Source organism: Pollachius pollachius, assembly GCF_949987615.1.
Source record: "Pollachius pollachius genome assembly, chromosome: 16".
NCBI classification, from domain to species: Eukaryota; Metazoa; Chordata; class Actinopteri; order Gadiformes; family Gadidae; genus Pollachius; species Pollachius pollachius.
In genome coordinates, this window is record NC_136949.1 from 8,597,649 (window position 1) to 8,623,638 (window position 25,990).

A 25,990-nucleotide genomic window follows, 5' to 3' on the forward strand; every position below is an offset into this window, starting at 1 on the left:
AACGTCATGCTGTTTGTTGTTTGTGACCTGAAACATTTTCTTTAAGTAGTCTTGGTTAGAGGTAGACGAGGCTTAGATGGTAAAGAAAGCCTTTTTACATACAGGTTACATATCCATCAGAACAACCAATCAGATTGCTCAAAATGCCCAGCCAATTAGATCGCCCGAAAATCTTAGTCAATTACATCGCTCGAAATCCGAATCCAATCAGATAAATTGTTTGCGGTATGGTGAAATAGTAATTTAAGATTTTTTCCGTAATTTGAGTGACAAATGTGAGGTGCGATTTGGCAGCGTCCTGCCTAGCGCCGTAATGAACTACATCTGTTCATCTCTGCTATTACATCTAGGTAAATAATAGAAAGTCTATTTAGGGTGGTAAATCTTTTTTTGCTGTGATTTTGCCATGTGTCCACACAACAACAGAGGTTTTGGGTCCTGAAAAACGTAAGACTTTTCAAACTTCTTGAAAAGAGTGGACTTTTTGATGTCGCAGTCCTGGCGCCGTTGGGACGCATCTATGGTGGGAACAGGCGAAACCTCCAGCCTCCTTTGTAAGGACAAAGACTCTTTTCTAAAACTTTTAAAGTCAACACCTTCTTGCTTTCTGTGTTTCTGTTTAAATTCACTGCGCCGGAGTAGAAACCTGTTGTACGCATTGTGTACGCATTTTTTTTTGTGGCGTTTTTTTGCATATAAAATAAACCAGAAAACATACACCGCCACCTACTGGCCTGTTATACTTCCTACTATTTTCACGCGTTTCATTTTGGACGATAGTTCTGAAAACGTTGTTTGAAAACCTTTTTAAAAACGCAACGGAAAAACCGTCGTTGTGTGGACGGGGCCTTTGCAAATGTCAACAATTTATAATACCAACCAAGAGAGTAACGTTTATTTAACTATTTTATTAGTACAGTAACACCAAGTAGGCCTACAGACTTTGTTTGGGCATGTGTCCATGAGGAGTGGCCTACAAGTCTTTTGTTAGGAAAGAGGAGAGAACAGAGGCACACACATACTCAATTACCTGCAGAAACACAATTATACCTAATATTTAAGAATAAAACATTCTTTTTTATTTCATTTTCAATTTGATCTCGATCTGTTATGCCCATAAATGGCTTGTGTGTGCCGCTATGGTGTTGTTAATGTACAAACTACATGATCTGTTTTCAGAAAGCTACGCCAGTGAAATACTGATGCATGACACATCACGTCCATGGCTCACACACACACACACACACACACACACACACACACACACACACACACACACACACACACCACAGAAAAGTCACTGTTATGACTCGTAAAAACAACATAGTTAAAGGCTCGAGACAGCCAGGTCGATGCCCTACAGAGCCCCTTCAGAAAGGAGTGGACGAACCAGCCGTTGGAACCAGCCACAGATGGGCCTTCCTGTTCTCAAACGCTTTATAGGAAAATGTGATATATTTTGTTATTTTCAGACAGTTTGACACAAAGTTTAACCCTTTTATATAATTAACCAAAATATTGGATCTTTTAAAAAATAAATGTCATTCAGTCATTTTTAGAGGCCCTCTGTCAAGGTCATGACCCTGTGACATACGAAGACCAACTTCTGGTGAGCCTCCTAGAAATACTCTTATTTTATTTCGTTGTTTTCAGACATTTCTAGACAAGGTTTGGAGTCAGAAAGTTAAATTAATCTAACGGCATCGATACATGCTACATGTTTTTTAAATGGGAAAGATAAGTAAAAAGATTCTTTCAATTTTAAAATTAGACTTTTCTCCCGACATATAAACAGGGACCACGACCGCGAATCATTAGTGAACAAATTATTTTAAGAAAGGCCAACTATCCAACCCATATCAGCAATAACCTATGACTTGCTATTTTCCTACAGTCTGGGAGCACATTTTTTTCTCAATAACATGCTTTAAAAATGGGCTATGAGCCATGTTCTTGTCGCCATGTTCTTGTGTAGGCTTAGGCCCCGTCCACACGGAGCGGAAACGGGCAAAAACGATCCGGTTTCGTTTTATGCGGTTCAGGAATACCTCCTTAAAGACGGAGTCATTGCAAAACCACATCGAGCTGTACATGTAGAAACGCTGTAGTAAATATTCAAGGCGCTGGTTCTTCACAGAAAAAAGTGGAGCGCATAAAGCCTGCGCGCTGTATAAAATTCAGTCACGAGGAGATTCAACCTTTTAAATTGAGCAGAAGTACTTTTTAATGTACAGTTAGTAATTACATTTATAAGGGGCTTTATTTAAAGCTACAAAAAGAATACAAATAAAATAATAAATAAAAAATTCAACGCAACTCTGACGTCCCCCAGCTGGTGGGGGGGCTAATGACGTCACCGTTTGCGTTTCAGGCGTCCACACGAATCCTAACACGAAACCGCATAGGTCCGGATAGATTTGAAACCACCTCCGAGGGTGGTTTCAGAAATGTGCCGTTTCGGGCACCGGATTCGCACAAGACTTTTGCGGTTTCACCAAAAAATCGGCTCCGTGTGGATGGGGCCTCAATCCTGTCTGGAATACTATAAACCTGGTTGTTCCCAGCCTAACTAAATAAAGAACAAGTAGAAACATGGTCATGGATTTAGGGTCCTTAGTGGAAATAGATTATTGCTGCAGGCTGTCAAACTGTTTGGAGCATTTGAGTCATCGTAAATTGTAATTGATTTAGATGTCAACATGTTGAAATGTCATGTTGATATTACAGAGAGAGGGTTTATGAGAGAGGGAGAAGACGGAAAGAGAGAGGGAAAGGGAGTGAGAGAGAGTGGGAGATGGAATGCTGTGTGGTCAACATCCAGGGAGAGATATCCTTATTTGGAGAACACACTGTAGCAGCAGAGTCCATAAACTCAAACCCCTTGAGAATCATCAGAATCCACGAATCTCACTTGTATGTTTTACAAGAATCACAGGCCATATGTCAAGGTGCCATTTAAAAATGTCTCAATCTCGAAAAGATATGCACTTGTAATCTCTTTCTTTTCTCAAATGTTCAATTCTTATGTATTCTACAGAAACAGGCATTTAGCAAGACCAACAACGTGTGTGTGTGCGCGCGCGCGTGCTTTTGTGTGTGCCTGTTTGTCCATGTATATATATTTTTTCTATGTATGTGCGTGTGTGCGCATGTCACTGTAAGCGCGCATGCATGTCGACACGTGTGCACGTGTGTGTGTCAGACTGTGTATGTGTCTTGTGCATGTGTTATGTCTTAATGTGTGAATGTAGTTTCTGCTGTACATTTGTTCGCCTCTCAATGTGAAAATAGCTGCTGTCAATTACAAGTATGACACATAAATCATATCCTGTCAGTTTATACTCCCCAAGAGAGCCACTGACTACCCCAGTAACACCACCAAGCAAGTCTGTATGTGTGTTTGTGTGCATGTGTATGACTCAGAGAGTGGTAGAGAGACGTGCATGGGCAACACTCCAATAAAAAATGAGAAAGATGTTATTGTGCTTCTGAAATAGGGCTACTGTTTCTCAAACAGGAAAAGATAAAGATGCTCAGAACATGACTTAAAGACAGCCGCACTGTTACTGTAGGTGAATGTTTGAATTAGATTAATTGAAATAGATCAAATAACAGTTATACCATCCTATCATGAGAATAATAGAATAACTTTTGGTTCAATACACCATTCGAGTCAGCATCGTACACAAAACAGATATGAACATAAACATGCCCACACACACAATCAATTTGTGTCAATTGTCAAAATCCACTCAAATGCATGTTATGAAAGGTGTAATGATCGTAGTTCTGGTTTATCAGTTTTATTATAGATGATAAACATCTGTCACCCAGGTCACAACATCAAATAATAGGCTACAATTTGTAACACCTTACTATAACTTGATTTCCACACCATACAACCTCACACACATACACAAAAACACACACAAACCCACAAATACACGCAAGTTATTGTACCGGGTATATATGCTTTGTGTTTAAAGTTTGTAAACTTGTAAACACGGAATCAAACGTTTGATTCCGTGGAAGTTGGGATTCCCCATACTGCTTCCTTCTCAAGATGTCTTTCTTGTTCATTAATGGCAGGTTTGCTATGGTTAAGGATTGTCATAAATATATGGTAGGTGAAGCCCTTTGAGACAGTTAGTGTGATTAAGGGCTACTTAAATACAAATGACTTGACTTCAAGAAAAGAGGCAATTGTTGCCATGTTATTATTGTATAATAATTTATCCTGCTACTACCACTAAAGTAATTAATGGTTTCTTCCCTTTCACACTGGATTTGACAGTTTGAGTGCTTTAAGTTAGGGAATGTCTTCAAATGTATTACATCTCACTTGAATGTGGGCATAGGAAAACCCTCTTATCCCTGAGATCTAAAGTGAGCTTCTCAAGAAGGCAAGATAAAGCAGAAGCATATACCCAAACAGTAGGCCGATGCAGTTTTCCAACATATAGTTTTGTGCAATGCTAGCTACAGACAGTCCAAAAGACCAAGAACATTAAAAAAAGCAACCACTTGCTTACTTGTTATTTCTGCAGCTTTCTAAATAAAAGTAGGGGTTTGTTTAGGTACCAATGATGGTGATTAACATTTCCTATGTCTATGTGACTGTGTCTATCCATCGATCATTTCATTACACTTTTACCAAACAGCTTAATATTTTGGAAGATATCGGTGTGCTATTAAAGTATGAGGTAATGTTGAAAGATTACATCCAGCATAGAATAACACGGTGGTCCTTTTTGCAGGTGGACAGATATGATTAAAATAACCATTTAATTACAATATAAACAAATAATTTGTTTATAAGGTGCCATGTCTTGCATGTTTGCCGATCCATGACCATTGCAAGGTTTCTATCAATTTGCTGCTCTCCGTGCTAGGTTGTTTGATTGAGAATCTGATTGTCAAATATTGACTTTACACATTTCAGTCTGCAGCCTACTGATAAAATAACATTTAACATTTAATTTAACAATGAACAAAAGAGCAGCAACCTTATAATACGCAGCCTACACAATATGGTGGAGTTGGTTTTGTGAATAATAATTGAATGGTTGGGATCCCTATTTTTATTTTATAATACTATGCTTCTGAATTTCTTCCTCTCCTTTTTTTCTTGCTTCATTTTACTCTCCCTTCCCCTCGAGTCATTTGAAATCTCCTCAAGTGAAGTGAGAGTTGACTTCCAGAAGCAGGGGCTTGAGGAAGATTCCCCGTCTGAGTGCACAACCACAGACCGGCCTGACTCAGACGTCTTGAGCGAGAGCCTGGTCCCTACAGCCTGGAAATGAGAAAGTGAAAGAGAAAGTGAGATCAAAAGAAATTAAGAAAATGCTCATGAAAGTGTCAAAACATCCTTTCCTCAGACATCCCTTTTGCCTCCCTCAACGAAGCGTGAACGTTAATTTAGACTCGTTAGTCGCCGTCCAATGTAATGCTATCCAAACTGTCCAGGCTTCATGCCTAGCTCAGGGGTTCTCTCCCCACTGTGGTCCACAGAGCCAAACTGGTCAGGCACAAGTTTCTGGGTGGGGTTAAGGGTCGGATAACAGCGGAGATGTCTCAAATGTTAAGCTTGCGATAAACAAACACATCCAACTACAGGGCTAATACATGTCAGAGAAATGCGATTACAAGAGATTGAATGCTACTTCATTAATTTGTTTTCTGTTTTAATCACCTACCATCAGAAACTTTTGGTCACGGTGGAGGAGCAGAGCAGGAAGGGAAAACAAGAGATGAGAGAGAGATAATGAGCTATTAAACAAATCCCAAATCACATCATCATTCATCAATTACACCGTGAGATCAGGAACTGCACAAATTAAAAATTACTTTCCAGGAATGAGTCATTGTGGGTTAAAGTACATCGGAGAATAAAGAACATATATCTCAGTGATTAAATGCACACAGAAAGTAAAACAGCCAAACACAGGTTTAGGAGAGAGAGAGAGAGAGAGACCATGGGGGACACAGAGGGCGTTGGAAGGAAAGAAGCAGGAAAACGGAATGATCAAACACAAAGTTACAGTTTCTAGAAACAGCGGAAGGGGTCGAACGCAGAAGAGAGCGAGACACACACCACAGTCATTAGATAGACATGTTTGGCTGGGAGAGAGCGAGAGAGAGCGCCTCATAAAACAAAGTGTGGGTAGAGGGAGAACATGCACCTTACATAACGATGTCATTAACCAGACACCCAATAAGCAAACACCTCACATTAAAGCAACCATAGGCTGTGGGGAAGAGGGAGGGGCAGCTCAATGGAGAGAGACAGACACAGACACAGAGACAGACACAGAGAGAGATGGGGAGAGAGAGAGAGACGGTGATAGAGATAAGAAATTGAGAATGAGAGAGAGAGAGAATGAGAGATAAGAGCTTTGAGGGAAGGTAGGAGAGGGGCACAGAGCGAGTGTGGACGAGAAAATCAGTAGGTGTTTGGAGGAGATGTTAATTATATGACACCTCATATTCCAATAGTAACGGGTAAACAAGGATTTGGTTGATTTATTGTTGATATGATATGATGTCAACTGCATTTAGGGTTCCAAAGCAAAATATTAAATATCAATGTGTAACATGTATGACTTGTTTGCCCAACAGCAAAGCCAGTTTCAGGGAACAGCACAGTGGGGGGGCTTTGCTCATCTTACACCCACCCACAAATACACAGTTATCTCAACAAACACACACACACACACACACGGATGCAACGACACACACTTTCACAGAGACTATACAAACACACACACTCACAGTTTCCCCGACACACACACACACACAAAAGGAATTTGGTGTAGCTCTACGCCCACACAAAAATACCAACATCTTTGAATTGAAATGAAATCAAATGAAAAGTAACAGAGAGAAACTCTGTAAGAAACGTAGAGTTTTCAGGTTTTAATTTTGTACATTATAGTAAATTCATTCATCAATCCCTTGACCAATCCTGCTAAACAACCCAACTACCCACCTCCACACACCCTCCTTACCCCTCCCTCCATATCATCACTCCATCACTCCCCCACCCACCCGTCCATCACTCCATCACTCCATCACTCCATCACTCCATCACTCCATCCATCCCCCACCCATCCATCCATCACTCCATCACTCCATCACTCCATCACTCCATCCATCCCCCACCCATCCATCCATCACTCCATCACTCCATCACTCCCCCACCCAACCGTCCATCACTCCATCACTCCATCACTCCATCACTCCATCCATCCCCCACCCATCCATCCATCACTCCATCACTCCATCACTCCATCACTCCATCCATCCCCCACCCATCCATCCATCACTCCATCACTCCATCACTCCCCCACCCACCCGTCCATCACTCCATCACTCCATCACTCCATCACTCCATCCATCCCCCACCCATCCATCCATCACTCCATCACTCCATCACTCCATCACTCCATCCATCCCCCACCCATCCATCCATCACTCCATCACTCCATCCATCCCTCCATCCTCCACCCCCCCACCCCTCCATACTCACTGGCCAGGATCACCATGTCCATGCCCCAGAAGATGCTCATGATCCAGCCCACCATGATGACGGCGGTGAGGATCTGGATGAGCGCCGCCGCCACGTTGAGCAGGAACACGCAGCAGACCCCCCGCTGGGCCGCCAGCTCGCTGCGGGCGCCACACAGCACCGCGAAGGCTGAGAGGAAGGTGCCTGGAGGGGGGGGGGGGAGAGAAAGAGAGTTGGGGTGCTGTTTAGGAAAAAATAGAAACAACTAATGCAATGCATAATTGTCATTTTGAATATTTAAAAGCGTGTGTATTAAGGTTTAAGTCTGGAGCTTGCAAGTTGTTGGCTTGTTTTTGGTCGAATTAGCTATGAAGAAGAGATGAATCAAGCTCCAGTACAGGCAAACACACACCAGCAGGAAGAGAGGAGCAGCAACGGTCGGATGCCCCGCCCACACTACGGTCAGACCCCAAGCAGGTGGTCCCGCCCACCTCCAGCCGTTAGCTGCGATTGGCAGCCCAACATGAACATGGATGCTCTTTATTAATCCACATCACTGCCCGTAACACTTAACAACACACTGTCCCCTTCTCAGTGCACACAGGGTGACTTAAATGTGCAGAATTTGAATTGATCATTAGCAAGAATGATAAGAGGCATTTATGAAAAGACACCTGAAATGACAAGGTTTAATAATAACTGTAATTTCACGATCATGTGTTTCGCTCCAATGAAGCTGTCACACTTAGTTCTCTGTTGGCATTATTAAAAACTTGAATACGTAGTGTAGCGCTTTGTTTGAAATGTGGTGTGTGTGTGTGTGTGTGTGTGTGTGTGTGTGTGTGTGTGTGTGTGTGTGTGTCACAGCAGCCCCTATATATTATGCAGTGTAATGACTGTAATCGTCGAGCCAGTTGGAGGAGGGTTAATAACCGTACAGAGTGGAGGCCTACTATTGTGTGAGCGTGCCTATATGAGTGGAGAGAGAGAGACATCGAGAGGCTTAAGCCAGAAAGGGGGAGACGAAGCGGGGGAGGAGGGGTGTGTGAAAAAGAGAGGAGGACTACTAGGGCAGGGGGTCGGGAGGCTAATTTTAGCCCTGTGTAGCAAACATGCTCCCACCAGCTGAAACACACACACACACACACACACACACACACACACACACGCACACACGCACACGCGCACACACACGCACACGCGCACACACACACACACACGCCCATCATGCACAACTCCAATGCGGTTCAATTCTCTAAAGCTATTAAATACAAGCTTTGAACTCATCCAGCAATACCTCTGACTGCTGAACTGGTAGGTTAACTAGTGTTATTCTACTGGTACATAAAACATCCTGGTGTAATCCCACTATGAGTGATACACACAAACACAAACACAGACAAACATACACACATTCAGGCACACATACACAGACCACTTACCATGCACGTCACTCTTGAAGGACCCGTGTGGGAATTCCAGTGCATATAAGGCAAAATGACAGGAGGGCCAACTTAAGGAACTGCACCCTAACTAGGCAAGGTTATTGCCAGGTGTTTGTTTTTCAGAGAAGTACACAGGAAATAGGATCTATCAGAAATTGAATGTACTCCATGGTTGATAGGCCACATGCCTCTCAGCCAGTCACAATTGGAAAAGGTTGTTAATTGCTGTTTGTGCCAGCTGTTTGTGTGTGTGTATGCGTGTTAGAGTATGTGTGTTTGTGTGTGTTTGTGTGTGTGCGTGCGTGTGTGTGTGAATGCATGTGTGCCTGCAAGCGTGTGTGTATCAATAATACATGAATTATCCTCATGCACCAATTTCATAAATTCAATAAAAAGTTCCTGCAATCACCCAATGCGGTTTTTCGCGTTGTAAATGAGCTCACACACACACACGCACACACCCACACACACACACACACACACACACACACACACACACACACACACACACACACACACACACACACACACACACACACACCTTGTGTTCATCTTTGACCGAATGTTGTCATAGCAACTAGCAGCAGCTATATTCTCCGGCAGGATATTATTTCTAAAGCGACTCCAAGAGGGACTGACGTGGACAAACAACCCACTGCCGGAAAACGAGAGAATGCTAAGCTAAGAGAATAGAGAAGAGAAGACCGAAGGAAAGAGGAAAGAGAGAGAATGCTAAGCTAAGAGAATAGAGAAGAGAAGACCGAAGGAAAGAGGAAAGAGAGAGAATGATCCAAAATCAAGAAAAGCTTTGACAATCTAAAGACAACAGAAAGGTTGTCATCATTGACAATCACATTCTTCTAAGCCAAGATCCGATCTTAAACATGTAACGGTACTTTTAAAAGCTCATTATTTAATATGTCATGAATTAAGCCATAACAATCTTCCCGTAACAAAGACAAAGAGAGAGAGCGATAGAGAGCGAGTGAGTGAGAGAGAGCGAGTGTGAGAGAAAGAAAGAGCGAGATGCGAAAGAGAGAGAGAGAGCGAGAGCGGGATGGTAATGGTGGGAGTCAAAGAATGGTAATGGTATTCTCTCAGTCAAATTCACTGAAAGAGGACTTTAAAGGTGAGGAAAGGGCACAAGGACACACACACACACACACACACACACACACACACACACACACACATACAGAGTTCCAAATCACTACAGTACTGATCAATGCAGACCAAGGGGGGATAGTTTGACTAAACATCACGTATTGTTGAATTACATCAATAATCAATAATTGCTTGCTGTCACTAGACAGCAAGGGAATCCATTGCTCTCTCTCTCCCTCTCCCTCTCTGTCTCTCTCTTTCTCTGTGTCTCGTGTATCCGTGTCTCTTTGTGGGTGAATATTTTGCGTGTGTGTATGTGTGTGTGTGTGTGTGTGTGTGTGTTTGTGTGCCTAACAGATTGGTGTCATTAGTTACTAATTAAGCCATTAGCCTAAAGATTCCATTACATGAACTCCAAAGACACACACACACACACACACACACACACACACACATGGATTAATCCATACGCACACAAAGAGTGCACACACACAGAGTGTAGAAAACATTCTGTTTTTAAAACAGCAAGAGGGTAACTGAGGAGTACATGGGGGGTGTAGTAGCTTCCTTTTATGACCAAGGACATCATTGAAGTGGTGCAATTAGTGGGTCTGCTGGGGATTCGGTGTGTGACTCCCTGTCAAATAACCCCCCCCCTACCCATGACAGGCACCACCTCCACCCCTCCCCCAGCCCTCCTCCACCTCACCAGCCAACCTCTGATCCCTCTCCCTCTGGAACCAATATCACACAAAAGCATACACACAGACGCACACACACACATATATATATAACCATAAAGAAACATAAGGTGTTATAAGGAGCACATAAATAACATTTGAATCATTTAAATTGATGCCATAACATCTAACATGAGGTGTATAACATGCTTTATGTAATTTGCATTGTAAGAGCATCCGTGTACAGAAGAAGATAGCGTTGCCTTTAACATGAGGCCACACCCCACAGAAGATGAACCGCGTTCACGTTCTCTCAAATTCCCAAATTGATAACACTCTAATATGTACTGAAAAATATTCTAAGGAAACATGTAAATCTATAGAAATATATCAATTATTTTCTTCTTAATTTAAGAAAAAAAAACGCAACATGATGCAATAATGAATATGATAATCACATTTGTTATCATACATCTAGAAATGTCAAAATATGAGAATACGTACAGGATTATCAAAAGTTAATATCCAATACAAAAAAAAATACGTTTTGAAAACAGCAAGGTGTGGGACTCACCTAGTCCAGGTATGAAGGTGTTGAGGAACAGGCAGATGACCGCCAGAGGGAAGGGCATCGTGGGTATAGCGGCGCGCAAAGTTCCCTTCTTCTCCCTGACCTCCACCACGACTCCTCCACCGGCTGCTGGGGCCCCAACCACGGCTTTGGTACTCATCTGGCAGCCTGTCCCCTCTTTATCTGCCATTGCTGTCTCAGTCGTGCTCTCTCCCTCACACACTCAGTCTGACTCTCTTTGTCTCTGTCTCTCTCCTCCCCTTTCAACTATAGAGCAGGCAGTGCGATATGAACCTAAGAGCTGCCTTCACAATAAACTCTGTCAAAACTAATTTGGGATTAGACCGAAAAACGATTAGAAGTAATCAGAAATATTATTTGCATAATCAATTTCATATCGAAACTTATGGGCCAAATTCGATCATTGATATTCCAAAGAATTTCACCAAAAAGTCAAAACTTTCTCGCATAAACGGTACAAACTGTATTGATTTCCAAATAATTTTCACAAAAATATTGCGTTATCCAAGTATTGAGTATTCTTCAAAAATTCGATCTGGTGCCAGCGAGGTTTTCGGTGGACGTTATTTGCTCGGTTGAACGTCCCTCCTGTAGTCCAGGGTCCGAGAGATGTTTCTCCGTCAGGCTTCAGGGCTACAGCTGTCCTGGGTTGTCTTTGGTTTCCTTAGTAAGTCCTTGAATGGGGGGGGGGGGGGGGGAGCTCAGTGATAATCCCCTCTTTCAAAGACTAGAAACGTTCTTTTAAATTACTGGAACCAGTCATTAAAAAAATCGCGGCAATCTCTTATTTCCTCACAGAATGTTGTTTTGAAGGCCAGTGAAATGATTTCGGAACACATTTTGGGTATCACCACCTGCTAATTGTCTCTTGGTCCCTCTATCCGTGGCGCCTTAATTGAATCACGTGAGCTCGACAAAGCCATTGAAAACAAACTGAACACTTCAAACTGAACACTTCAAACTGCTCTCTCTCTCTCTCTCTCTCTCTCTCTCTCTCTCTCTCTCTCTCTCTCTCTCTCTCTCTCTCTCTCTCTCTCTCTCTCTCTCTCTCTCTCTCTCTCTCTCTCTCTCTCTCTCTCTCTCTCTCTCTCTCTCTCTCTCTCTCTCTCGACTAGTTCTGCCATTTAGATGTCTGCCCCTCTGTGTTTATGTCCACCCCCCCACCCTATTGCCTTTTATTTAAAGGTGCAGTACACGTAGCTTTTTTGCTATTACGTTAAGTTTATGTTCAAATGTGCAATAATGTGTTTCTTTTCCAAAATGACAAAGAAAGAAGAAAGTTAGGCTTAATAAAAGGATAAAGACAATGAACACACTTAGATAGATTTCATTAACACAATTAACACAATGACAGAACAAATGACGTCTCATTTCCCTCACTTTATCTCACCACCTGTCGCTTCTCTCTTAGCTCTTTGTTTAAATAAAGCTTTATTAGCTATAGGTTCTGCAAAGAACAACTGATTTACTGATTAAAATCTGCTTTCAAATGAGATATCCCCCCCCCCCCTCCCCCCCAAAGAATCACCCCTTTGCTCCCTCTCTCTCCTTCTTATCTCCATTTGGTTGCCAAGCAACCCAGGAAGCTGTGGATAATTGTGCCAGAAATCTCATGAGTTTGGATGGACCTATTGTCTCTCTCTCCCGCTCTCTCTCCCTCTCTCTCTCTCTGTCTCTCTCTCTCTCTGTATCTCTCTCTCTCTCTCTCTGTATCTGTCTCTCTTTCTCGCCTGTTCTCTTCATCTAACAGATGAGTTGTGTGAACCAGTTCCACATGCTGAACGTACAGACAAACTCTCCCATGTGGAGAGACAACACCGTCCTCTTGATCTCCTCTCTCCTTCTGCTCAGCCTCCCTCCACTCATTATCAGCAATGGAAAGCCATCATTTATCACTCTCTATCTTTCACTTACAGGGCTTTGTTAGGGTCATTGTATAGCGTCTGATTGATTAAAGGTATTTGTTATAGATTGCTGGAAAAAAAAGTGTATGTGTGATTGTATGTGTGCAAATTTGCGTATTTAATACATTCGTCATACGGCACTGCACAGTTCCACAACCATTACTGTCAACATCCGGCCCCCTTCTTCTTCTACTCCTCTTTTGCTGAACTGCGACTGTCAACATCCGGGATAATATACCGGTAACCATAGAGATAATATGCCGGTATCAACATTCGGTATAGTATGCTAGGCTAATTATTGAAACATAAAGAAAGAACTACTAGAGAAAGCAATGTTGCGTTTCCTCACCGGAGGAAAGAGAACAGCTGAGGAGGGTTTAGGCCAGGTACAGGTGGCGGATGATAGTACGGCTGTCATCCCCAAAAAGAAGCGTTGTTTTAATAAGAGATGGCGAACATCGGACAGTGGGCAACACCGTGACTGGCTGGTGTTTGACGGGACGAGCCAGACAATGTTCTGTGCTCTCTGTCGTAAACATGCTTCGGATGGCCACAGGTCCAATAGTTTTGTGAGTGGGACACAAAACCTAAAATTGGAAGCCGTGAAGGACCACGAGTCCTCAAAAAGTCACCTTCACGTTTTGAAAATTGCCAAGGGAAAATCAGCGCCCGACACCACGACAGCGATGAGGACGCTCGTTAGCCTCAAAACAGCCCAGCTTGATAGAATGGCTCTACTATTTCGAAATGCACACACAATTTCGAAATTTCAAGACTTCGAATGGCACCGTACGTAAGTTATATTTTTATTTTCTATTAGGCCTAATGCAATAGTTTGTTGCTGTCGAAAAACTAGCATGTTGGGTAACCTTAGAGCTCTGCTCACTTGTTTGTCAAACAGCTGCATTCTGTGAGTCTGGTCCAAACAAATGTCAAGTGTGTGTGCTAAGACGTAGGGCTGTCCCGAATACCATTTCACAGGCTTCGAATACTCGTTGGATATTCCGAGCGAGTATTCCAATACTCAAAAACGAGTTCCTTACTTTGCTGTTGTTTCGTTCCAAATCAGCTGTCATCTGTGCCATCGTAGCCCTTACAGGAGCTTATCAATTCATCCCGTAACGTGCATATAAATCCATTAAAAGATCCAATGTTTAGTCCTTTGTGTCCATATTAAATCAATCATTGACCGGGTATTCCTTTGAAAGCCAGTCTGTGAATGCGCAATAGCAGGGCTGCATAGCGAACGTAAACAAACAGATACGCTACCTAGTTCATATATATATATATATATATATATAGTTTAATGTATTCTGACGTTTTTTAATGTGTCTTGCACTTATTAAGTCATTGTTGCTTGTTCTCGTTTCTTCATGGTCTGTTTTCAAATGTTTAATTTCGAATGCATAGGCAGAGTATGAGTCTTCCTATACCGAGAGGATACATCTGTTGCATTATAGGGGCAGATTTTATTATACATCTGGTAGAATTGAAGAAATTAAAAGGCCAGTGCATTGAAAAAACAAATGTTCCTATTGACTTATGATAACAATAAAACAACACGCATGGTGGCCATGCGTGTTGTTTTATTGTTAATATGTCAATTTGTTTTTTATTGAAAATACTTTGTATGGATGAATTATCCCCAAACTTGTCATCGTAACACCTTTGAAATAAACATGACTTAACATGGCAGATACCTGTGTATTGTTTATCATATGCGGTAAGAGTGTAACATTTTCAAAAATGATGTGTATGAAAAACACTTTTCTTATCTGTTGTTACTATTGTTGTTTGTTGATGTTTAAAATGTCTGCATATATTAAAAAAATATATAGCGTATAAAAAGTGGCTGGTAAAAAGTGTGTGAGAGAGAAAGAGTGTGTGTCTGTGTTGTGTGTGTGTGTGTGTGTGTGTGTGTGTGTGTGTGTGTGTGTGTGTGTGTGTGTGTGTGTGTGTACATATTCATAAAATAACTGTGTGGTGGGCATTTCTCTCAAAGCGACCTCAGACATGTCTGCTTATCTGGGCTCCTTATTGGGCTACAAGTGGAATGAGATGAGACTTTACTTGATGAAGAAACACATCACTGATCACTCAGGTCTAAGTGCATGTTAATTAATACACATATCTATTTAGTTTAAATGATCAAAAATAAATTGTGGCCTCGAAAAATCCTTTATTAATACCTAATTATTTACTTAATTAGTAAGTAAATTTGTTTATATGTCAGCTAGAATACTTGTTGTGTTTAGGTTTTGTTGGACTCTGACAACGGTATACAGATGTAAGCCTAATGGAAAAGCAGAAAAGTTAGAAAGACAATAGGAAAAACAGGACTGTGTTTAGGCAGTAAGCAGTAGCTGGAAACGGGTGTAAATCTTCATTTATTGCAGCGCAGAACGAAGCATTAGGGCCATCTGCTGGCTGGCAGGGAGCAGTGCAGCTGACAAAGCCCTATGTATGTGGAAACTGTTAATTCTGGCTTCATTAAAACAAAACCTAGCCGTTGTAAATGTAGCTTTTAGCGTTTTTCTCGTGTTGAGACAACGCCGATAGTATCAAAACTGCGGGGCTAGTAAAGGCTAGCTATGCTACATTCAAGATGTAACTCATGACATACAACACAGAAATCAAAACTCATGATTTCTGTGTATACATATTTTTTATATTTTTGAATTCATCTCTTATATTTCATAAGTGATGAATACAAAAATATTAAACAAGTTAATTGATAAAATCTGTATAATATTGTGTGAGGCCTATTTAAAATCTGTAACTAGGCCTTCCCTTGCCTGAAATTGATAGTCGAAATGCAAACAGTGTCATTGACACTTGGAAAAAGTAAGGCAAAAGAGTATTGATGTTGTGTTATATATAGCACATAAATGTAACCCAATTCTCAGTTCTAGAGTTTGAGCTTTAATAAAAATTAACACGGCTCCCGTCTTGTTGTATCTCGTCTCAGCATTCATTTTAAATAAGAACTATATTGGTTAAAAGGGAAGAGTGAGGGTGGAATTGTGATGTCTGCTGCTGCCCTTATGTTTGACCGCTGGTGAGGCGCATGGCACTCTGGTCATTTTTTCCAAATTCAAAGGTGAAAGTTAGCTTCCCAGGCTTCTACACTGAAGGCAAGATGATAAGAAACATGATTGACGCAAGAAGGAAATAGAGACGTGGTCTGAATGTTGAAAATAGCACTCAATGAAGATATTTCTTTACAGTTCTGTTGCAAGCGAGTCATCATATCGTCCCATCGGCAAAAGGTTGTGGGTTGTGTTTTTTTAAATGTTTGTCAAGAGAGGATGTTGACGACCAGGTTCAACCCCAGAAAGAGGTTCACACACGCATACACTCACACACACACACACACACACACACACACACACACACACACACACACACACACACACACACACACACACACACACACACACACACATAAACACAAGCGTGGACACACAAAAAGAACAATCACGCGCACACACATACACACAAACACATACACACACGTACATACCCACAAACACAAATGCGCAGGCAAACGCACATTCATTCATACTTGTATACCCACACACACATTGCTTTCATGCTCTCTTACACTCCACACACACACACACACTCCACACACACAAACAATCCCACACTCACTCACTCAAAACCATATATGCATACCAACAAATGTATCAAGGATAAGCTTGATTTGTGTTGCCACGCACGCACGCACACACACACACACACACACACACACAGATAGGAACTCCATACAATGGTATCATCTTTTGCAAATATGCAAAAGATTACCTAATTTCCTCAAATTGCGACATGTCATGGACAAAGTGATTGATCACATGAGAATATTATCATTTCATCACTGCCCTAACAATTGTGTGTGTATCAATGTCTTAGTAAACAAAACCTTGTACTATATCTATTCGATATGTTTTCTTAACACGTTACAAATAAGTTTGATAAATGGAGATATATTATTTGCATTTCCCTCATTAATCAGTTAACAGCGAACTATCTAGTAATTTGTGTGTGTGTGTGTGTGTGTGTGTATGTGAACGTCCTTTCCCATGTCCTTCTCTGTGAGGATGTCGCAAGTCTGGGTTTAAAAAAGTAATGACAGAGGGATGTGTGTGATTTGTGCGTCACAAACACACGCACACCAATATTTCAATCTCTAGTTTCCTTTGCTGTCAGTATGTGTACATGTGTTTCATGCTTTCGGTCATCATTTCCTTATGGATGTGTGTGTGTGCGTGTGTGTGTGTGTGTGTGGGTGGGGGGTGGGGGGGGTAAGTGTGTGTGTGAGTGTGTGTGTTAAGAGTTTGTTCCACCCTGATGCACAGCTTCCTGATTCCTACACTAACACACAAAACCATGCATACAGCCCCGATGACAGCTCGGCCAGAGAGATAACCGCTGTAAAAATAAGGACATCTTCCTGAATAGACCCCTCGCCAAAAAACCCAGATAGAGGAAAATATGTGGGGCCCATAGTGAGCAGTCCCCTGAGGAAGGGGCGATCAACACTGGGGGGGACAGCTGGAGGGTCAGGGTGGGACGGACAGGAAGTGGCCGACATGAGCAGAACTTCCTGTCTTGGCCATATCTGTGCATGCATTGTATATATATATATATATATATATATTGGACACATTTGGGTAACCATCACAACATTCCCTGAAATAATGCATGAAAAAGTATTTATATTTTTTTATTTCCATTATTATAGATTTGTTTCATATTTCTCTTTACATCACAAACATTGGGAAGATGTTTAGAATTAGTGTTTTTATTTTAGTCATGATGAATACAAACTATATATTTAGGCATTGTTCTTGTTTCTGGTTTGGCCAGATAAGCAATGAAGCCCGGGTCAGACAGTTCCTTTCATGATTGCTGATGGTGTAGCATGTTACAACACTTGGAAATCAGTACATTCAACACTTAAGACTTGTTAGCAAACAAACAACATACATGTTACACCTAATGACACTAATGCATGTGGTCGACTAGTTTACACAGTTATTCTGCTGTAGGTTTGGCCAACACAGGGCTGTAGATGTTTGCACTGTATGATTCCCACAAGATCCACAAGATGCTCACCAACCATCGTCACAGTATCAAGACACAGCACTGATGTTCAGTCCAACTCCAGTGTTTCACGAAGATTAACCACTTTTGTTCTTTCCTTAATGTGCCTGTTTTAGTCCGACTTGTCTCAGGTTTTTAGCAGGCTTACTTTTTTCCAAAGACACCATATAAAGACAATCAATTCTTCACAATTTCTGAGTCCAAAAACGTTGTGATTATCAGTCAGTACTGCAACGATGCGATACAACCACTCAATCTATTGAAACCGTTTTCTTTAAACACATCTTGCTCATGTATTCAGTTCTGTCAGGAATCACTCATGTCATCAATTGAACCATTTATTGCAGGAAATGGTAATACACTTTCAGTTGGCGGGATGGTTCCACTCTTTTCTGGTGCTCCCTGATGAAGGATTTAAAGCATGACGTACAGGTGTCAGATACAGCATACCAACACTTGACAAGAGGGGGCACTACACAATCCCTCAAGGGGTGCATCAGATATCTCAACCCAATGAATAGACCATATGCGATACAGAGCAGAACCAAGGGGAATTCTGCTCAGCACATTTAACTTTGCAGAGTGTGTGTTTGAGATGTAAGGTCAGAACTAGCTACACCCATATGCTACTGAACAATAAATCAGAATCACTTTCTTTGAATTCTCTTTTTTACCAATACCCACAGCCCATACACTGGTATCATAATAATATCAAATACCAATATCGACATTTGTGTCTCTCAGCTCTCATAACATTTCCGCTCTCGCTATATCCATATAAGTGTCAGCTAACAACGATTCATGATATTATAATAACTGCGGATATAGACAGTCTTGTAAAATAAAATATAAACAAATCCTTGTGTAAAACTTTTCCTAAACAATTGATTTTGTTATTCATACTAAACATAAGCGTGTCGTTTATTATACCCAGCTTTTCTTTTCTCTTCAAAGAAAAGCTTCCTAATCAAAACCACTTCAAATCATTGTATGCATGTTTTTTTATATCGCCCAGATTCACTTTTGACACTGTTGTTGGAGACCTGTATGTGGCACGATGACGCAATACTGCTCACAGCTCGACATGAGTCCCTGAACTTGATCCAAAGGGCAGCAGTGTACGACCGCTTCCTTCTGAACATTGTGGCCAAATATTGAGTTTACTGGTTCATATCAAGTCATTCAGGTTTTCTAATGAAATAGACCCTTTTCACAGAGATGCTGTCGAAGGATAGACACACTCGCTCACAACATGGTCACGGTCATTGTAGGATGGTGAAAAGGCTCTATAAGCTGTTCAATGTAGCCATTGTGCCCCTCACTGTTACACACAGAATGTTATCTTCTCTTCCTCTTATGGTGTTCATATTGTGGCTCTCCTCTCCTCTCCTTTTGCCGGTTTAATGTTGATGTGCTCCAGTGTTTTATTTTATCTTCAGTGTTGCTGTCTGTTTGTTGATCAAGCCAAGCCATGCCTGATCTCCCCCTACTCTTAACCGTGTAATTAGTATAATGAGTACTGTTCTTCCCTCAAGAGTTATTAGAGAAAGTTAACCGCTTTTTCAAAATGCAATTCAAAACATTAGTAGCATTTGGAGATATAGTATAGGTTGAGTTTTGTGCACGTTGTTCTGCAAAAGCTTGCAGACATGTGAAACTACATTAACCATTTTCCCTTGAAAAGGAAAGAAACAGATTCACGGTGCTACAAAGCCAGAGAGATGATTATTCGGTTTGTACGGCGGAGCGTCTTTTAGTGGAAAGGTCCCGCTAAAGGAAAGTTCTGGCATCTTCTTCATGGGAGCATGTGCTTCATTCAGGGGCTTTGTCAGCGTTGATATGAAATCCAGATGTTTTTTCAGATTCTTCCAATGCATTACATTTCTCATTAAAGGGGTTATATATATATATATATATATATATATATATATATATATATATATATATATATATATATATATATATATATATATATATATATTTCTATATATATATTTGAATGTGTATATGTATGCTTGTGTCTCTGTGTATGTGTTTGTCTGCGTGTGTTTGTGTATGTGTGTGCGAGTCTTTGTGTTTGTGCATGTCTGTGTGTCTGCGTGTATGTCTGTGTGTGTGGAGATCGGGGGGGGGGGTGTTCCTCATCACCTACTCCACTAGTTTCCTCTTGGAGGGGGGGATGAGGTGAGCGGGCAGCTCGGCCGGCAGCTCGTGTCCCTCCAGCTTCACCTTGATCAGATGGTTCGCCAGCGCAAACTCCTCATCGTCCAGCATGCCGTCCTTGTCAATGTCGGCCAGCTTCCAGATCTTTCCCAGCACCGTGTTGGGCAGCTTGGACTTCACCATCTCCCGCTTCACGTTGGCGCCCGTCACCTTGCCGTTGACCGGCGACAGGGTGTAGAAGATCTCGTCGTAGGCGGGCTTGTCGCGCGCCACCACCCACTCGGCCTCGTCGATGCCCTCTCCGGCGCCCTCGCCGTAGCCGTAGCCGAACGGCCCGTTCAGGGTGTTGGTGAAGGCCCCGCCCTTCACGGCGGCGTTGGGCCTCAGGTTCTCCTCCTGCCGCACCAGCACCATGAGGCCAGCGATGTCGTTGGTCAGCATGTCGTCCACCGCCTCCAGCAGCTTGCCCTTCAGCGGCGGGAACTTGGTCAGGTCCTGGGACTGCAGCTGGTCCTGGGGGGGGTGAGGGCAAGGGGGAGGGAGGAGGAGGAGGAGGAGGAGGAGGAGGAGGAGGAAGGGGAAGGGGAAGGGGAGGAGGAGGAGGAGGAGGAGGTAAACAAAAGTCAAACCGATGTCACTTCTATGCAGCATAATGTGGCCATAATGTGATTCAGTCACTTCACTTCTACGTTACCCTTCACATATGTGTTCCAAAGGCAAAGGCAAACCATTGTGTCTAGAGTCAAGCAAATTGGTGATAAAATACACCTCACTTCTTAAGCAGATTGTAATATAATACGCATGCACTAGGTTTTTTTGTTTTTTGTTCTGTCCTTCTTTTCCCAAAACATGCAAGAGCAAAACGAACATGGAATCATTACAAGCAACCGTATTGAGGTTTCACTCGACTTGTCAGCACAGAATCCTGTCCATGCTACTTTAAAACTGCCAGCTGGGGGAAGAATGTACACTCTCTGTGACGGCCTCTAGACCGGTTTACCTGCATCCTCTTGAGGTTGGGGAAGTCTCCGGGGGAGATCTGGTGCTCTCTCTCTATGCGGACGTAAATGTCTCCCAGACTTGCTATCAGCTCTTTCTTCTTGTTGTCCTTCCCGAACACAGTGGGCATCTCTTTCTTCAGCGAGCTGATGATGTACGCGTGAACCTGCGGTAAAAAAGAAAAACATACTCAACATTCTGGTAACTTAATAATCAGACGACAGCTCTTTGTGTGTGTGTGTGTGTGTGTGTGTGTGTGTGTGTGTGCACGTCGTTTGGTTGGTGCCTTGATTTCTAAAAATGCAGTTGGAATTTCAGTCTTTCCATAAAAAAAAAGAAAAAGAAATCGACTTCCTGTCCAAACAGGAAACCGGAGATAATACACTTAGGGGTTGAACAACCTCACTTGTCAAACTCAATAGGTCTATGCTCTATGAGCTCCCTAAGGAGTGGGGAGGGGATATGGGGGGAGGAGGGGGAGAGGGGGAGAGGCGGTGACGCGTTGTGTCAAGGTTGACAGCTGGGTCGGGCCGGGATGATGGAGAGATAAAAGACGATGGATGGAATGGGAAACAGCATTTGGTTTTCCCACCCATCCCGTCAGTGGGATCAAGTGGGATGGCGCCATTTTGTGTCCCTGAGGTTTCAAGATAAAATCGGCTTGTTGTTCTGGGGCGTCGCCTTGCCTTCAGTTCAATCCAATTCAATTGTATTTGTATAGCCCTTAATCGCAGTTGCAGCCTCAGAGTGCTGAGCTGGCCAGATATTTACGACATGCCTTAACAATTAGACATTTGTTTTCACAGTTAATATCATCTCCTGATGCTTAGCCTGTAAAAGAAGCAATGACTTTGACTTTGAAATTGGGAAATCGCAAAGTCGATGTCACGATTCACCAGTGATTGTGTGAGTCCTGTAAATGTCACACATCCAAAAGCAAAATCTATTGGCAAGCAAAGGACCAAACCATGAGCCAATTCCAGATCCATATGTGGACATTTGACTGACCGCGCACAATATGTAAGTCAGTATTTAGCTCTGTCAGTGTGTTCCCACCCTGGGTGTAACAGGGCCTGACAGAAGAGGGGACACACCTACGTGGGAGAAAAGGAAAAAAAAAACGCCATCCAAGCCAATAAGCTGACAGGTTTCGCCCGACGACGAGAAACTCAATGACCAATACCACATGCGCGCAACCAGACTCTTTCACTTAGGCAATAGTATTTGATGTGTTCACAAGCCGTGATAATGTCTGTGAAAAACAATGTTTGTTGGCTGATTGTGCGTAAATAAAATCTAGCTGGCTAAGTTTGTCATATTTAAGCTTGATGAAACATTCCAGAAAGGAAGCTGTACAATTTAAAAATGAAAATTGCGGGGGTTGTGGTGTTGACATGTTTTAACCCTTCCCACAGTAGTGTACTTGGGTGTGAGATTTTTGAGAGTTACGTCATTTCATCATGCATGATCGAAAGTTGTGACGCATAAAACACCCTGAATGATCAGCTACCTCTTCTAACCATTTAAAACCACACAGCACACTGACCAGTAACATCGCCTTTTTTTGTGGGTGTGTATATGTATGTGTGTGTAGGTCTATGTTTGGGAGTGTGTGTGTGTGTGTTTGTGTGTGTGTGTGTGAAGGTCTATGTTTGGGATTGTGTGTGTGTGTGTATGTGTATGTCTGTTTGGGTGTGTATATGTGTTTGGATATGTGTGCATACATGCGTGTGGTTGTGCGTGTGTGTGTGTGTGTGTGTGTGTGTGTGTGTGTGTGTGTGTGTGTGCGTGTGTGTCCATTTGCGTGCGTGCATGTGTGTACGCCCGTGGTCATACCTTGGCGAGCCGCGCCCTCTTGATGAGGTCATTGAGCTTCCTAAGCGCGGCGTTCCTGGGAAGGGACTGGATGTCCTTGAACAGGTCCTGCTCCTCGGCCTCAAACAGCTTCCTGTTGTCGGGGATCAGCAGTGGATGGGACCAGAAGGAGCCAATGTAGACCCGGATCACCTGCAGAGAGAGGGAGAGAGACGTATAACTATAACATATGACCTTATTGTTATTGAATTTACCATGACATGTTGTCTGACTGTTCTTATGCTGATCACTGATGTTCACTTTGTTTTGGGCTTTAACTTTTTGTAGTACTACTTTGTTATTTTTTGCCTTTGTGTAATTTTTTAAGTTCTTCGGAAAACTTTAATGTTTTTTACCATTCCGATAAAGCTCTTTTGAATTGAATTAAACTGATTAGAGCCAGAGACAGAGATAGAGCGACAGAGAAAGAGACGGAGATAGAGACAGAGAGACAGCGACAGAGACAGAGAGACAGAGACAGAGCTAGAGACAGAGAGACAGAGACAGAGAGAAAGAGACAGAGAAAGAGACAGAGAGACAGCGACAGAGACAGAGAGACAGCAACAGAGACAGAGATAAACAACAACTGAAAGAGAATCAGTCACCTTAATAAATCGATAACACATTTATCAACACATTTCTCTCTTTAACTAAACTTCAAAGTGACATGATTTGTTACCTCCGGCGTGTTGACGATTTTCCCCAGGGACCACATCAGGGCGCCATACACCCTCATCAGCTGCTGGGTCTCTATCTGGTCTGCCTTGTTCAACACCACCCTTAATTGAGTCATGGTACAGCATCATTTATCATGCCTAAGTCCTTCCCTCCCGGTGTTTTTTGCGAGGTTCCTACCCGGTCTTTACCTGATCTTGTCCTCGTGGTTCTTCAGGGCCTTGATCACGTCCGAGAACTCATCGGAGATGTCCAGCTTATGGGCGTCGAACAGCAGTATGATCCGGTCCACGCGCTCAGCAAACCACTCCAGGACCGCAGCAAAGTCATAGCCTGAGAGAGGATATAAATAACAAATCGTCATTTTAATCGGCACGTATTTTTATAAAATCATCAAATGTCTCCATGGGGTCAGTGCGCTCAATCTATAGTGTGAAAAGAGTCTAAAATTTACAGTAAAATCATCCTAGATTGAGCCAATCGCTTCACTTAAGGTACAGCTTCGTAGTAGAAGTTTTGTGTGTGGTTGTGATTTATGGGAAGTGCAGTTTCCACAAAGATTACTGTACGTGTCCAAATGGGTTTTCACTCTTACCTGGAGATCTTCCACAGAAGATGAGATCAAAAATGATGATTGAATGGAGGAGTTAGTTTATTAAAAGGCACCACAAGGACACCAGTACTGACAGACAGATGGACGGAGTGGTAGTACATTAGTAGGGGCAGCAGCAGCAGTGGTAGAGGTAGTAGTGATACAGTAGGGATTTATGCAATGGTTAAGAGATTATGCTTACTGTCAGCATCAAATGGGGAACAGCAAGTAGTAAGTGTTTACTTGTTATTGTAGTGTTTTTTTTATATATCTTAATTTCATGAAAATCTGGTCTAAAATTAAGTTCACAGCCTTGTAAAGAGGCTTTTAAAACGTACATGCTTCTTCCTAATTATTTATTATGTATTGTTTAATTCATTTTTAATCACATAAGCTTAAATATGTGAACTTAGCTGTGAACACCCAAGTTTTACTTTGAAAATCTCATATTATTAAAGGCATTTGCTGCTTTGTTGCTACATGGGGCCTAAGTAGTGTCTACTTCATATTAACTACTTTAAAATCTATATGAACACTGAAACAGCTTAGCTTTAATCTCAAATAATATAATTTGTATTTCATTTTCATTCTTTTAAATCTTGATTTTGCCATCTATTCTCTTTTGAATATCCAACTGATAATTGAAACAAAGAAGAGACCCTGCGTCATTCTGAAGAAGGTTTTATGCGATATTATTTTAAATATTCATAATAAATGTCCTACTATATGTACTATAGGTTTGACAACAGCAAGTTGTGCCAATTGATTTCCTTAACCGCTTCATTCTTGATGCTACAGCTTGTGTGCAGACCAAGTGGCATCAGTCTGTATGAGAGGCCGACTACTTTGGCAAAAACACTGCATCTTGGCCAAAGCTTCAAAGCGCTGGATTCAAATGATACTTTGATGAATTTTAGTGCATCATTTTTCAATAACACTGTCATTCCACAAAAAAAGGCTTATATTTGTCTTCAATTTTATGTTAAACACTGCTATCACAATGAGCGTGAAACACAAACAGGAGCCTGCCAATAGCAGGAACCGTCAAAGACAAATAAACACACTTTTTTTGGTGAAGAAAAAAATGACCAAAATCCTATAACTCATGTTATCATCTCATTTTTTAGCAGGTTGGCACACAAATCTACGATACCTCCGTAACGACATCTACGTAGCCTGCTATAGCAAGAAAGATCCTCTGTCAAATCTGGATGTAAACATACAATGAATCGCTATTAAAATAAAAAAACAGAAAATAATGAGACAATACCAATGACACAAAGATAAAAGAGTGGATGCTATGCACACACACACACACACACACACACACACACACACACACACACACACACACACACACACACACACA

The 25,990-nt window shown here is 42.0% G+C and overlaps 2 protein-coding genes across 2 annotated transcripts in view; both read right to left on the bottom strand.

The window, feature by feature from the left end:
• Positions 1-3,836: 3,836 nt before the first annotated feature.
• stum (stum, mechanosensory transduction mediator homolog) lies at positions 3,837-11,662 on the bottom strand. The gene is made up of 3 exons (XM_079754022.1): positions 11,311-11,662; positions 7,529-7,711; positions 3,837-5,293 (listed from the first exon to the last, which is right to left on the bottom strand). Exons 1-3 carry the CDS (start codon positions 11,495-11,497, stop codon positions 5,259-5,261), a joined length of 405 nt encoding a protein of 134 aa, XP_079610148.1. The 5' UTR covers positions 11,498-11,662; the 3' UTR covers positions 3,837-5,258.
• An 8,824-nt stretch (positions 11,663-20,486) lies between these two features.
• Positions 20,487-25,990, bottom strand: part of ehd3 (EH-domain containing 3) — a gene marked incomplete at its 3' end in the record, with an annotated part of 13,094 nt that continues 7,590 nt past the window's right edge. The window contains exons 5-9 of the mRNA XM_079753917.1: positions 24,221-24,362; positions 24,034-24,133; positions 23,337-23,507; positions 21,502-21,666; positions 20,487-21,014 (exon numbers count right to left, since the gene is read on the bottom strand). Of these exons, the coding sequence (XP_079610043.1) occupies positions 20,487-21,014; positions 21,502-21,666; positions 23,337-23,507; positions 24,034-24,133; positions 24,221-24,362 (1,106 nt within the window). The remainder of the gene's footprint in view (positions 21,015-21,501; positions 21,667-23,336; positions 23,508-24,033; positions 24,134-24,220; positions 24,363-25,990) is intronic.

Bases quoted from the DNA above. Each gene is read 5' to 3' on its own strand.
- stum (XM_079754022.1), bottom strand. From the start codon at position 11,497: ATGGCAGATAAAGAGGGGACAGGCTGCCAGATGAGTACCAAAGCCGTG. The intron at 7,712-11,310 runs GTGAGTCCCACA...CCCCCCCTCCAG, and splicing joins CACCTTCATACCTGGACTAG to GCACCTTCCTCTCAGCCTTC. The intron at 5,294-7,528 runs GTGAGTATGGAG...TCTCATTTCCAG, and splicing joins GGACATGGTGATCCTGGCCA to GCTGTAGGGACCAGGCTCTC.